Here is a 14,599-nt window from a genome sequence, read left to right on the forward strand (position 1 = left end):
AACAGGACCTCCCATATTTGGGGTACATAATTTTAGCTCTCTGACAAAGTATTTTCTTCCCCTCACTTCCCTGTCTTCAATTAGTTCAAATCCCAGAAACTACTCTTCCTCCCTACCCAGTTGATGGGAAAGGAGAAATAACTAACACTATCACTGTATCACTTTAAGGGACACAGCACGGTGTTTTGATATGCTATAAGTGATTAGTACTACACGTTGGTTCCCATTTGTCTCTAGAACCCTGCTCTTGGCAGCAATTGTGCATTCCTCCTGCTAAGGGACCCTGGAGCATAGAGAAACCCTCAGTGCCACTGTTGGGAGCACTCATTTGAGACATGCTGCTCTCTTCTTTGCACCTGCAAGCCAGCAGTGATCTGTGGGAATGCTCTACTGGTGCCAGCCCAGAGCCTATCAAAGTGTCTCCCATTGTTCCTGGCAGCCTTGGGCACCGTGTATGTGGTGGGAGGAAGGGGAGCATGAGGGATGACTTTCAATCTCTCCAGCAGGGTCATACCCAGAGGGGCATTGCATACTTCCGTGAGCAGGCACTGAATGTTGCTGCTCATAGCTCAGCCTAATGGTGCATCCATGCAGAAGCCCAGAACAGGGGGTGGATGAGGTAAGCAGGCAAACAATCGAACCCTTGGTGGTTCCATGGGGGAATATTGCAAACACACACATGTTGGAGGCCTTGCTTGATATGAACGTGGCCCTCAATTTCCTCCTTGGTGATTCAATAAGAGTTACAACACAATAAATATTATTATTAATAACCTGCCAACATTTACCAAATACCATGTGTCAAAAACTTTTCTAATCATTTTACACTTATTTCATTTTTGTCTTCCAACAATCCTTTTGATAGCTTTTGATTTCTACTTTATAAAGGGGAATTGAGGTCCAGAAACATCAAAGCACTTTTTGGTTTGTTGTGCCCACAAATTGACACGGCAGGATTCGAATTATGACCATCTGACTCCAGAGCATCAAACTCCCAAATTCTGCACTTGCCCCCCACTCCCATGATATCTCTCAAACCAATCAACACAGTTTAGACGGAGATCTCTGGGGCCATTTCTTAGTCCCTTGCAATTTAAGAGATAATCTATGAATATTTGAAAGAATTCTCATTTGATCTGCACAGAATTATTTTTTTTCCGGTTTTTGTCATGTGGGGAAAGCAAGGCTTTAGAGAAGATAGTATTTCCCCAAGGTCAACACGGCTAATTCAGGGTCAAGATCAAGATTTCTACCCTCAGCTGTGGAGTCTTGAGCTTTGACTCTTCCTGCCTAGAGTGAAAAGAAACAGCTTTTTTATTTTATTTTTTTGCTTTTTGGGTCACACCTGGCATTGCATAGGGGTTACTCCAGACGGTGCTCAGGGGACCATATGGGATGCTGGAAATTGAACCCAGGTCGGTCGGCTGTGTGCAAGACAAATGCCCTACCTGCTGTGCTATCACTCCAGCCCCGAAAAGAGTTTGAAGACATTGCTTCACACCTTTGGACATACCCTCTCAATTCAGGTTTTAGGAGATTCTTTCTCTGATGCTAAATCTCAGGCTCTTTCATTTGTATTACTGCTGAAATGTAGATTCTTAAACTCCAGGGCCAGGACAAGGGTGCGTCCAACCCCACCGGCCAGCAGTGTGTGTGTGTGTGTGTGTGTGTGTGTGTGTGTGTGTGTGTGTAGGTGGTAAAAGTGGTGCTGGGATGGAGTCTAGTCTTTGATGAGGCCTGGAGGAGGAGTGGATGCAGGGGTTGCAATTGTCTCTGTTGTGTGGGCGGTGCAGAAATTGTCCAAGTCCTTAGCCATCGAAGGCAGCTTGTGTTTAATCTGAAACTGTCCATGAACAGACTGGAGCCGAGTGCAGCCTATCTCTCCCACTGTAATGTGAGTTATGGTTTCCCCAGCGGGCATACTGCTTTCTTTCTGTAAAAGTTGGTTTCAATCAGGCTTAGGTCCAAAAGGTCCTGGTATGAGAAGCTCGCTCCTACTATAGTCCACTGGGAAGCATGTCCTGCCCCTCCTCTTCAGATAAGGAGCAGACTTCTGTCTTCAAAGCTGGCAGTCTTAAAAACGGCTTTGCAGGAAGATGCTATTTTTGTGTGTGTGTGAAAGTGAAAGTCTGTATGGTCAATGGAACACAGCGTCAAATACATGCTCTCCTGATGTTTTTACACATGAAAGAGGGGTTAAGAGAGTGCACATGAAAAGCACATGAAAAAGAAATCCTTGAATAATCCACATTTTATTCCACTTTTTGGGCTTTACATATAATTAAATATGTGTGTGTGTGTGTGTGTGTGTGTGTGTGTGATATGTATTGTTTGTAAGGGCCTAGTTAACTTTATACTGTGGGAATTGACAAAAGGTAGTTTTAATACCTGTTAAAGCTTTTCCCTTTTTTTTTTTTTTTGCTTTTTGGGTCACACCCAGCAATGCTCAGGGGTTACTCCTGGCTTTGCACTCAGGAATTACTCCTGGCAGTGCTTGGGGGACCATATGGGATGCCGGGGATCGAACCCGGGTCGGCCGCGTGCAAGGCAAACGCCCTACCCACTGTGCTATCGCTCCGGCCCCGCTTTTCCCTTTTTTTTATTTTCTGATGTTGAGGCTCAAACCCAGGGCTCCTACGTGCAAGACAAGTGCTCTAGCTTCTGATGTGTATGTCTGGCATCAGTGCACTCGCTGTGCAACCTACGACTCCTACGTGCCAGGAACTGTGCATGGGGCGCTAAGGTCTCTTATTTCATTTAATCTTCCAGCAAATGTGGGTGGTGGGCACTAAGACCTCCCATGACAGGAAATAGCAGTTCAGAAAGGCTACGTGACAACTCCAGGTTGCTATAGCAGCAAGAACAAACCCCGGGTTTCAACAGGCTTTGCATTTAACCAGTGTCCTTGGCTGAAGCATGTACGGATGCGAGGGGACATGTTTTAAGGGGAGTGTCACTGCTAACATCTAGTGGGTAGAGACCAGGGGTGCAGCTACACATCTGGAAATTCCCTGGTAGTCCCTGCAATGAACAACCAGCTCAGACCAAAATGTCATCTGTGTAGAGACAGAAGCCCAGCCTCTCACTTGGCACACAGGTAGATCATCTCCCAGAATCACCCCTTGAATGCGACATGGAGAGAAGTGAGTCCTTTGTTTTTGACTCCTTCTTACATAGGCTTGTAATTTACTTTTACCAGTCCCAGAAATAAAGTGTCTTAGAGAAATACTTCGAGAAAAGATGTTTGGAATTCTATCTCCTTTATTTATTTAGTGGTACCATGGATCAAACTCAGATTTCACACATCCAAGGCATGTGCTTTGCCATGTGCCACATCCTTGACCCCAAAGTGATCTTAGAAGAAAGGAGAGAAAGCAGATTTTTATTGAAGGCTCATGTCTGGTGCCTGATTAGACATTTTTAAACCTGTTGGGGGAATTAGGGCACTGTTTCTCAAGCAGGGGCCATCTGGACTCTTTTGGGCCCCCAGGATATTCTCAGGGTGAAAATCATGTAAATGCAAAGCCATGACACAAGACAAAAGGGCCAATCAGTTGAAGAGAGGAAGCACAGACAGGAAACAAGGGCTGAAAGTGGCTTTCGTTGGGAAAAGATTAAGAAATGCTGCTTTAGAGAATATTATTTATCATCCCAATAACCCCTTGACATTTAAGGCATCAATATCTCCCTCTTCTTACTCTCACCTGCCTTTCCTTTAAGAAACCATGAAAAAAGTGATGCTGGGAAAGATAATCGGTCAAGGTCATGTGGTTGGGAGACAGTGAATTTGAAGCTAAGCCTCAGAGTCCTTACTTCATATTCTTGAGGACTTTATTTTATTTTTTAAAAGAAATAATAAAAGTTATGCTGAAGGCAAGGACAGAAGCTCAAAGAAGGAGATTCAATAATATCCTACTTTGTAATTAAAAGGATTGCTTCTTCTATCCCGTAATCACTAGGTACTATAGAAAGTCTATGAGTATACGGAGTAGATGGGGGTGTGGATCAGATGGTTATAGTAATAATTTTTTTTTTATAATTCTCAGCACATTGATCATCCATTATTGCATTTGATCTTCTCAACATTCGTGGTGGGGACAAATGTCCCCATTTTACACCCGAAGAGCTGGACCTCAGCAGGGAGAGGCAGGTAGGACTTGGTAAAAGGCCTTTCGTTTGGGCAGCCTGGGGTTGTTGGGGCCTCATGTGCCCACCTGAGGGCATGGTGCCCACGGCAGCGCCATGCTGGATTGGAGACGCCGATCATTTTCCCTCATAAGCCTGGGTGAGCTCAAGTGAACTCTGACTCACTGAGGGTTAAGCCACATAAACTCTTTTATGAGGAGGAACCATTTACTGTGCCCTGTAAAATAGGGCCCTCGGCATGCAAGCTGCTTTCCCTCAGACAGAGGGTGCCAGCAGGGAGCTGCATTCCTGCGCACAAGCTAGGTCTTGGGGAGGCCGTAGGACATGGGGACGTGGCCACATTCAGGTCCTCATGGGTTCTCTGGACGCCTGCATAAGTTCCTGGTGGCCAATGACAATCTCTCTTCCTTATCTGTCCTGGGACACTCATGGCTCCCTGCTCTCGACGGACACCTGCGTTTGATTCTCAGACCCGCCCCCATGGGTTTGGGGTCAGTCCCACTTTATAGGAGGCAGGGGGTGGGGTGGGTGAGTGCGGATTTATAAAAAGTTGTTGGCTCGGGGCCGGAGCCATAGTACAGCAGGTAGGGCTTTTACCTTGAATGCAGCTGACCCGGGTTCGATCCTCAGCATCCCCTCTGGTCCCCAGCACACCACCAGGAGTGATTGCTGAGTGCAGAGTAGGCGTTACCAATGGGCATTGCTGGCTGTGGCTCCAAACAACAGCACACCGAAAAAACAAACGTTGGCTGGACAGATTCGGAACTTGCTCAAGGTCACGCACAGGGGAACTGGCAACTGAGTCCACATTCCCCCGGCTTTCTAGAACTCTCCCGAGCCTCGCACCACTAGGCCTTTTGGTTCGGGGGAAGAGGTAAAATGAAGTCCTGCCTCGCTGAGGAGGTAGCTCATAGTTGGCCAGGACAGACGTTACTTTCTCTGAAATGGGCACTTTGAAAGAGCCCTCCAGGCAAATCCTTGTGAAAGAATTTCAGGGAAGCCTTTTCCTGCCCCTCCTAGCACACCCCTCCCCGACACCCCAGCCAGGAGGGCCATTTCCTCTGTGCAGGTAGGCTGGGCTCTGAGCTTCAGCCCTTCCAGGGTTAAACAGTAACCTTTCTACTGCTTGTGGTTGAGCAAATGCTGGCGAGGAACAAGCCCAGCCTTGAGCAAACAGGAGACTGGGCCATGCCCCCTCCTTCCCCACAGCCTTGGAAGTTTGCTTCTGCCTTGAAGTCCCCCACCTGATTTCTTCACTTCGGGCAACTGCTCTAGAAAACTGGATGGGAAAAAGCCCAGTTAATGTGAAAAAAGAGAGAAAGGGTTTGACTTCCTTGGTTGGCTGGCTCCTTCTCTGAGGTGAGAACCAAAGAGGTTTCTGGGTGGGAACTTAGGAATTAAGTGAGTCATCCTGTTTAAGTTTGTGCATGGGGAAACTGAGGCCCACGGTCTTTTTTTTTCCGAGGAAAAAGATAGGGGGTGGGAGGGGAGAGTGACTAATAGAGAGAGATAGAGAGAGACTGTCTTTTTAACACCTGCCTAAAATTGTGTCCTGTTTTGCTTATAGCACTTGAGGTATAGAAACTCATTTAATCTCCAACCGTCAGACACATGGATAGGCATGGCGACCTGCATTTGCATAGGAGGAAACTGGGTTCGGAGAGGGTGCAGGTGGTACACAGCTAGTCACTAACTGGGAAGAACTCGGAATCAACCCCAGCTTTTCATGGCTTTGAAACTGGTACTGCTACATAGGAAGCAATTCTCTCTTTTTCTCACTCAAGGTCCCTACATGTTACAGTGTTCATCATTCCCACCCTGTCTTTCTTTCTTCCACGTAGCCTGGACCCGGGCCTAATTATTTACCACACAACCATGGAGGTGCTAATTAGCATTTATAAATGTTCTGTCTGTCCTAGATTCCTCATTGCTACGTGTTCCCTAGGAACATGTCTAATCAGTGCTTCCCGATGTGGCTGATACCACAACTGAGGAGTGGGGGTGCGAGGGGAACTATAGCACAGCGATAGCACAGCAAGCAGGACATTTGCCTTGCATACGGCTGACCCAGGTTTGACCCCCGGCACCCCATACGGTCCCCCGAGTACTGCCAGGAGTAATTCCTGAGTGCATAGCCAGACAGAAACCCTGAGCATCCTCGTGTGTGACCCTCCAAAAGCCAAAAAACAAAACAAGCAAAAAAATCCCAAATGGGATGTTTCTGTTTGTTCACTACCTTCTTTAAGGTAGATTTCTAGCGGGTTGCTGAGTAGTTTATTTTTCTGTGCTGAGTAATTAGTTTTCCCTAAAAAAGATGATTACAGGCCAAATATGGAGCCCCTGGTCTATTACAGGACTGAAAAACATTGGTTGGATAAGTGCCATAGGAAAAACATGTTAAGGGTTTCCTAGATCCTCTTTCTCCCCTCTCTGGCAGTAGATGGGAGCTAAGAGTAGTAGTCAAATTCGATCAAGGAATTTGAGTGTTGGAACTGCTTTGGATGGGCAACTCAATCCTAAAGATGTTGGTGACATTGAAAATACAACATGTTCTCCACTGTAGGTAGAAAAATGTCTACAATGTGCAGCTATCAAGGTAACTTTCTCAGCCTCCCAGAAAGAACACATCACTCTTAGAGATGAGAACAATGCTCAGTTGCCTTCTAGAAATATGCAACTTTTCTTTTGAATGACTGAACACACGTCTGGGACTGTAGTCCAAAAGGCAGAGGGTGTTTGGTTTGGAGACAGTGGGAACACCATAGATAGCAGAGGGTACCATAGAATAGAAGAGACTATTCTAAAGTTTTTACTCTGTAATAATAAATCCAAACAGGCCCGTGAAAGAAAAAAACTCTTCTCCAGGGTCCTTGACTGAGAAAATGAATCCACAAATCATCTGGAGATCCCGTTTGAAACTCTTGGTTTTCTCAAGGTGTTCCGAAAGATAGAAAAACTGGTCATGACTTAGGAAGGAGGGGGAAGGGGCGATGTCTCCCAGAAAAATCAGTGGGTTTCTGGAAACTCTCACCGAGTCAATTGCTTTCGAATTGGAGCTCGCAGGTGAGGGAGTTTCTGTGCAAGTGGCCTGCCCTCGGGCTCCTCCCTGCACCCAGGGAATGGCTGGAGGCTGGGGTCAGGGTTCTACAGGTGCGTCAGAGCTGTCTGGTTTCAGGTCTGGGTTCTCGCACAGGTGCCAGGTCTCAACCGACTTGGATTTTCATTGATTGCCATTCCACTTTAAACAAAACCTCTTTGGCATTTTCACTTTTGTGGGGGGAAGTAAAAAAAAGGAGAAAGAGAAGAAAGCGAAGCTTGGAAGTCAGCCAACCTCACTCTGTGAACAAGTATTGCCTTTTCTTCCCGCTCTCTTCCTGATTGGAGGTTATTCATTTATGAATGGGTGACTGTAAAAACTTGCCTCATGCATATGAAAATTGATCCTGGAAATTTTTAATTGCCAGAAAGTTTTGCTTTTACTGAAAGGGTTGTGGCAACATGCTTTAGAAGCAGCGGTTGAAGGAAGAACCCCCCCTTTTTTTTTCTTCCTAAATTAACTCTCTGATCTGTCCTCTCAAATGACATTTGCCCAAGAGCACTGAGTGAATGGGCTGTTTTATCCCCTTGCAGATCATGATTCTGGAAGGAAGTGGTGTAATGAATCTCAACCCCAGCAACAACCTCCTCCACCAGCAGCCGACCTGGACAGACAGCTACCCCACGTGCAATGGTAAGCGCCCGAGTGGGTGTCAACGTCCTTCCCCAAGGAGATGCTTCTTTGGCTTTAGTTAGGCTTCATTTACCAACCGAGTGATTTTAAAATTCAGGCTTTACTCAGCAGAAATTTCTGATTTCACAGAATAGAAGAAAGTTCTTTATGCTGGAGTTCTCTTTTGGCCCCAGGGATCCAAAGGGAAACTCATTTGACATTTTCATTGTTTCCAGCACAGCAACCAGAAGAGAGAGAGTGGTAGGAGAGAAGGCTAAAGGGAAGGCCACATGTTGACAGTCTTGACGATATCTGGGAAATCAAAATAGGACAGGAGAAAAGGAATGTGTGTGTGTGTGTGTGTGTGTGTGTGTGTGTGTGTGTGTGTTCCGTGGAAGTTGATGAGGTTGTATCAGTTCAATCATTTTATGTCCCCTGACTTCCCTTTGTAAAGGAAGAGGAGATTAATTAGAAGACCAAGGGCCCTCATTTGACCTTCCTACTTCTGAGATTAAGTGACTTCATTGAGAACCTACTGATTAGAAGATAGACATTTAGGTGGTGAGGCTTAGAAAGGGATTGGTGACCCAACTCATGGCTTACTGTAGAAGCTCTACTGAAGAAGTATGTCGCTGAATCAGTGTCCCACACCCTGTGGAAAAGGCATTCTGCTTGGGCAGATGGCTCCATGGCACACTGTCGTGGGTTTAAATAGTTCTGAGGCTTATCCCCACCCCATACTTGATGGTGATCATGTCACAAGAAAATCTATTATGCCGGCTTCCCTGGAGCAATGAAAAGGGCCTATTGGAGAGCAGAGAGACTCCTAAGAGGATGAGTGGAAGTTGCAAGTTTTCTCTTTTCACAAAGCAGCTGATGTAAGTGCAGGTCTGACACTTGCCACTTGGAAACCCAGGTAAACATGGGTGAAAGTGTGAACAGGTGACCTTCCCTTCTTAGGTCATCAGTCTCCTCCTTACCCCCAGATTGCTGCCCTTTCTGGGTTGTAGTATTTTTCTACTGCAGGGCACAGTTTCTGTATGGGGAACTTGAAGGGGAATTCCAAACAGGGCGGGAAAGTACTACAGACTGGAAAAGTTTGACACCTCCCGGCCTTGGGCCCTCGGTGAAGACAGCATTTCTCCTGTCAGCTCTGCAGAAGGCTGGGCCATGTGTGCAGCAGGGAGTGGAATTCAGGTGTTGTTTTGCCTTTATGACATCTGCAGGCCCTAAAGAACAACATGCTCCTGTCCTGACCTAGAATCTGACAATCATGTCTCCTGTCAGTGGAAATAATCCCGCAGTTCAACTTCAGACAAAATTCTCTGGTTCTTCCAAGTTCTAACAGGCTATCCTAAAGAAACTGACATTTAGCCCTGGTCATGTGAAATTGAGAGAAGATAATTTTTTTTCAGTTCTGGTATTGGGTTATAACAAATTGTTGTCTACTGAAGTCATTGCAATTACTTTAGGAAAAAATACTAAGGAATTCATAAAAAATACATTCTATACTTAAACTCTGATGTAGTGGAAACACATCATAAAAAAATTTGGTGTGTCTTTATATTTGAGAGTAATTCTAGGGTATCAAATTTGGGGATGATATTTTTCAATCTTTGGGGCTGAGAGATAATACTGAAGGCAAGGCATTGGCCTGCATGAGCCCAGTCTGAATTCTGTTGTCCCCTGAACTCCCCACAGAAGTGATCCTTGAGTGCAGAGCCAGGAGTAAGCACTGGACACAGCTGGGTATGCTCCCCAAACTAAGCAGAAACAATTAAGTCCTTACCCCCTTTCATTTCTCACCCTGCTTTAGTCTCACCTTGAAATAGGGTAGTAAAATTGACTGTGAGTGGCAGGTGGTACCCAGGATAGTCATCTTTGACCTTATGTGATGTGATGTTGACCTACTTCTAGTGTTTCTGAGGTCCAGAGCCAGTGTATGGATTCTGAAGGGTGAGGAATTGGGTTGGAAATATTCTCCTCTTCTCCCTTTTCTCTGAGGGTATTGAGGGCTAGGCCATAGTTGATAGGGGAAATCTAAACTTTTAGGAGTCTTTAGTTCCTTTCCTTGAAACTTTGTCCACAGACAACCATCCTCTGAAAGAGCACTAGGAATGCAGAAACTCAGGCCTCACCCCAGTTATATGGAATCAGAATCTGCACTTGAATAATATTCTCTAGTGATTCATAATCATATTTGACTTTGAAAGGAACTGATCTACCATGACTTTGAAGGAAAAATTAGGGACAATTTTATGACTAAATTTTCCTTTACTGGTTCATTTTCAAGTTTGTGGCAATACACGGATGTCATAATCCATAAGATTTTCCCCTTTTCAGCTTGGCAGCTCCTCATCTTTCTCAGAAGAAGGCATATTACCTTAATTTTTTGTTTTCAAGGCACCTATAATATCTACCTGTCTGTTATATGCTCCCAGAGATTGGCTCCTTATTTTCCATTCCCCAGAGTTTTGGGCTGATTTGGTGAGATTCTCTTAAATGATCATCAGAGACTTGCATGCATTGATGCTTACTTAGCTCCTATTCAGCTTTTCAGTATTTATTGGCTTGCACAAACTTCACTTCTTTACTGGTATTTTAATTAATTTTCTTATGAATGCACTTTACAGCATTATTATTTCTACATTATCTTATCATATTTCTACATCATTTGCAACAAATTCCTCCAATAAATGTATCACTAATACCTACAATGCTAAATTGTCAGGTAGTTTTTATAGGACATACAAGGACGAATAACAGAGCCTATGGTCCTGAGAAGACAATGGGCATAGAGAATAAATGATACTTAGAGACTCCAAAATAAAAGCAGAACATGATAAAAGCCATTATGAATGTACAGGCCTTCTGGTGATTTGGGTGACAACAAACATTTACAATAAGTCAGGGGAATTTGTAGTGACTCCATGGACTGTTGAAGTCTGAAATATGTGAAGGCACTCAAGAGAAAGAGTAAAATATAGCACTGTAGCACTGTCGTCCCATTGTTCATCGATTTGCTAGAGCAGGCACCAGTAACGTCTCCATTGTGAGACTTGTTGTTACTGTTTTTGGCATATTGAATACGCCACGGGTAGCTAGAGTGAAATATAAGCCAAGTAAAAGAACAATATTCAGAAAAATAATTGTCACAGGTCACTTGGAGAATAGCTGTCAAAACTTTTAGTAGCTGTTCCTTGGCAGCTTATTTGGTAGTTTTATATCTAATGCAGTAACAATAGGAAGTTACTAAAAGCATTTGAGAGGGAGATGATACCATAGTACCTATAATAACCATTATGGGATGGAGGTATAGCAGTCTGTTTAGCAGATGAATTATCTGTGCTAGTTTTGGAAGATGTAGAGGTATCGCAGAGAAAAGAATCTCAGGCCTCATTTTAAAATTGAAAATAGACTGGAATTTGGGTAATATTTATAGTGTGTGTGTGAGAGAGAGGGGGAGAGAGAGAGAGAGAGAGAGAGAGAGAGAGAGAGAGAGAGAGAGAGAGAGAGAGAGAGAGAGAGAGAGAGAGAGAGAGAGAGAGAGAGAGAACAAAGACCAAACACAAAGATAAAGGTAGGGGCTGGTGAGAAGAAAGGAAGAAATTTGGGTGTGGACAATAAGTGAGTTCCTGAAATTGTAGCAATGCCTTAGCTTTCGTGATATTTTGGGCTCACCTAGTTCTCACAAATAAGCATCATGGAGGGCATATGAATGGATACATGCTAAGTGATCGGCTCCACGATGGCTGAGAGAAGGACCCCTTTTCTGAGAGCCTTCTTTGCTGAACCTGCTTTGTGCTCTGACCCCTACGCATTGGCCTAGTGACCGTGATTGTGCTTCCCAGGTGGAGGGGGTGCATATGTGTGTGTATGTGCGTGGTGGAGTCCAGCAGTCAGCAGTTCAGCCTCTTGTCTGGAACAATGCCCAGGGACAACCCACAGTTTATTCATGGGGCTGTTTTCTGTTTTACAGTTTCCAGCAATTTCTTTGGAGGCCAGTGGCATGAAATCCACCCCCAGTACTGGACCAAGTACCAGGTGTGGGAATGGCTCCAGCACCTCCTGGACACCAACCAGCTGGACGCCAGCTGCATCCCTTTCCAGGAGTTCGATATCAATGGCGAGCACCTCTGCAGCATGACTTTGCAAGAGTTTACTCGGGCCGCAGGGACAGCGGGTCAGCTTCTCTACAGCAACCTGCAGCATCTCAAGTGGAACGGTGAGTTTCTCTCTCTCCCGTCGAGGGGCTTACCGGAAAGAGACTATCTCTCTCTGGCAGGGTTGCTTGTCAGGGATGACAAAGGATAGTCTCACCTCCAAATAACTATTTCCTGTGATAGGGAAGTAGAAGACGTGAGTGAATAGACATGAATAAGCCTAGGGTATGAGGTGTGTCTAATCCCTTATAAACACCTGTGTAATTTAATTCTCTCCTTAGAGTTAATTTTCAAGGAGACAAGGGCTAACTGCATATTCACGGAACACTTGCTACTTTCAAAAAAATCTTTCTTTTCTCTCCCTTCCTTGCAAACAAAGTTCAATTGTTTAATTCCAGCTTTTAAAAATCATTATGACTTCTTTGATTTTTAAATTCGTAGACCTGGGTTCTTGAGCTGGGATCAATGGGAGTTAAGAAAATAAACAAAATTAGATCTATGTGCTGGGAAGGGAGCAGCATCATATTTTCACACATTCTTTGCAGCTCTCTATATAACTTTGTAATGAGGCTATGACTAATAGTCTGGGGACACATATGAGATGTTTCTGTCATGATTTCTGGAATGGATGCTGCCTGCCCTCCCCTAGCACACTGGTCATTATTCCAAATGCTGCCCATTAGTGATAGTTTTACACATGTACATATTCTTGACTGCCTTAAATGATGTGGTAGGACAGGATATTCAGCTTGAAAATGCCCTTGACCCTGAAGTCAGATTCCCCTGATGGTGTCTAGCTCTTTTGAAAACCATGCTTTTCTCAGAAAGCAACAAAAATGTAAGAATGTCGAGCTGCCTTGTGCGCAGGAGGATCGACACATCTATCTTAGCAGAAACCGTGTTTGGGCAAGGTTGAACACAATGGCCACTCAATACCCCTATTACAGACCACAACACCCAAAAGGAGAGAGAGAGAGACCAAAAGGGAATGCCCTGCCACAGAGGCGAGGGTGGGGGGAGGAGAGGGAAGGGGGATGGGATTGGGAGGCGGGAGGGTTAGTGGGTTCACTGGTGGTGGAGAATGGACACTGGTAGAGGGAGAGGTGCCCGAACATTGTATGAGAGAAACACAAGTATGAACATGTGTAAATCTGTTACTGTACCCCCATAGTGATTCACTAATTAAAAAAATAAATTAATTAAAAAAAAAAAGAAGTCAGGGCTTTGGAAACGAGTCTTCCAAAGTCTGGCCACGACTCATACAGGTTCTATCCACACGGAGGAGGCCTGGTCTGGCAGGGCGGTTGGCAGCAGCAGCCGCCATTTTGGGTGACCTCATTCAGCTCCTGGGCACTCCCTTCTTCCCACCCACCTCACAGAGGTGGTTGCTCATTTTTCTTTTACTAGAATCAAACCAAACAAGGCTCTATAAATAACCCGTGGAGCCTTCAGAAAGAGCAGTCTTACACTTGAAGAATTAAAAATATTTGGCTCCCCACCTCCAATTAAATCCACTCCTTTAAAGCTTTGCTCTGATTGAAGCCTGAGGTTGGTAGCCCGGGGTGGTGCCATGGCCTTCTCTAACCTGTCTTTGTCCATCTGTGACTTGTGTGACCCCGTCACATGCTGCTGCTGCCTGAGTGTCTCATCACTCGGTCTTGTTGGTGTTGTGATTTGACCTTCATTTCTCGACATTCTATTAACTTAAATTTACTGACTCCTCTTAAGCACTCAAAGTGAATCAATTCATTTAATGACTATCCAAGAAAATAAATATTTTTTACAGATTCAAAAAAAAAAGCCCAGAATTCAGATAGGTTAACAATGTGAACATTGCTCCTAAGACACTGGTATTACAACAGGGAAGTACAAGTGCTCTACATTCATTCACAAGGATGTGTCTTCGAGATGTGTGCCGGAGAGTTGCTGCAAAGCGTGGATAGGACTCATTGCATTCATCCAAGTGAATCTCATATATTGAATCTAAATAAGATGGGTTTGGCTAAGATGAAGGATGACTCAAACAATTTTAATTAAAGTTGTTTCCCTCACATTTTCTATTTTTGTTTTCTATCATATCTTAGTATCGGAAAGCACCTTAGAGCCTACCTAATGACTATCTAGTTTAAAATCCCCTAAATTTACAGATGGGGAAAACAAGATTTAAAAAGGTACAGTGCATTGCAGCTCTTAGTGGAAAACTGGTGTTCTGATTTCCAGAATTTTCTTTGCATCCTAGAAATACTATTTCTGCCCTCACTGAATTCTTTCTTTCTACAAGGTCAAATAAATCCATTTGATGTAGGAGCTCTAGTTTGCTGATTTTATAGACCAGGAACTTTGGGTTTCAGTTTCTATACGCTGAGAGTGAAACTCCTTCCTCCCACTACGTAGAGGGAAACAGGCAGTGGGGTGATCAGGAACTCTACAAGAAGCCAGCCTTGTCCTTGTTTTAGCCTTAAGTTTGATGCCATCAGAATCTCTTCTGACTTTCCCCATACGTCCTTCACAGGCCAGTGCAGCAGCGACCTGTTCCAGTCCACACATAACGTCATTGTCAAGACAGAACAAACTGGTGAGT

At 44.6% G+C, this 14,599-nt stretch overlaps 1 protein-coding gene across 1 annotated transcript in view; it reads left to right on the plus strand.

Moving 5' to 3' along the window:
* The window catches only part of EHF (ETS homologous factor), a 42,599-nt gene that overhangs the window by 16,232 nt on the left and 11,768 nt on the right, over window positions 1–14,599 (plus strand). The window contains exons 2-4 of the mRNA XM_055141957.1: window positions 7,777–7,876; window positions 11,835–12,080; window positions 14,531–14,593. Of these exons, the coding sequence (XP_054997932.1) occupies window positions 7,780–7,876; window positions 11,835–12,080; window positions 14,531–14,593 (406 nt within the window). The 5' untranslated portion in view covers window positions 7,777–7,779. The remainder of the gene's footprint in view (window positions 1–7,776; window positions 7,877–11,834; window positions 12,081–14,530; window positions 14,594–14,599) is intronic.

This window comes from Sorex araneus, chromosome 6 (assembly GCF_027595985.1).
Source record: "Sorex araneus isolate mSorAra2 chromosome 6, mSorAra2.pri, whole genome shotgun sequence".
NCBI lineage: Eukaryota > Metazoa > Chordata > Mammalia > Eulipotyphla > Soricidae > Sorex > Sorex araneus.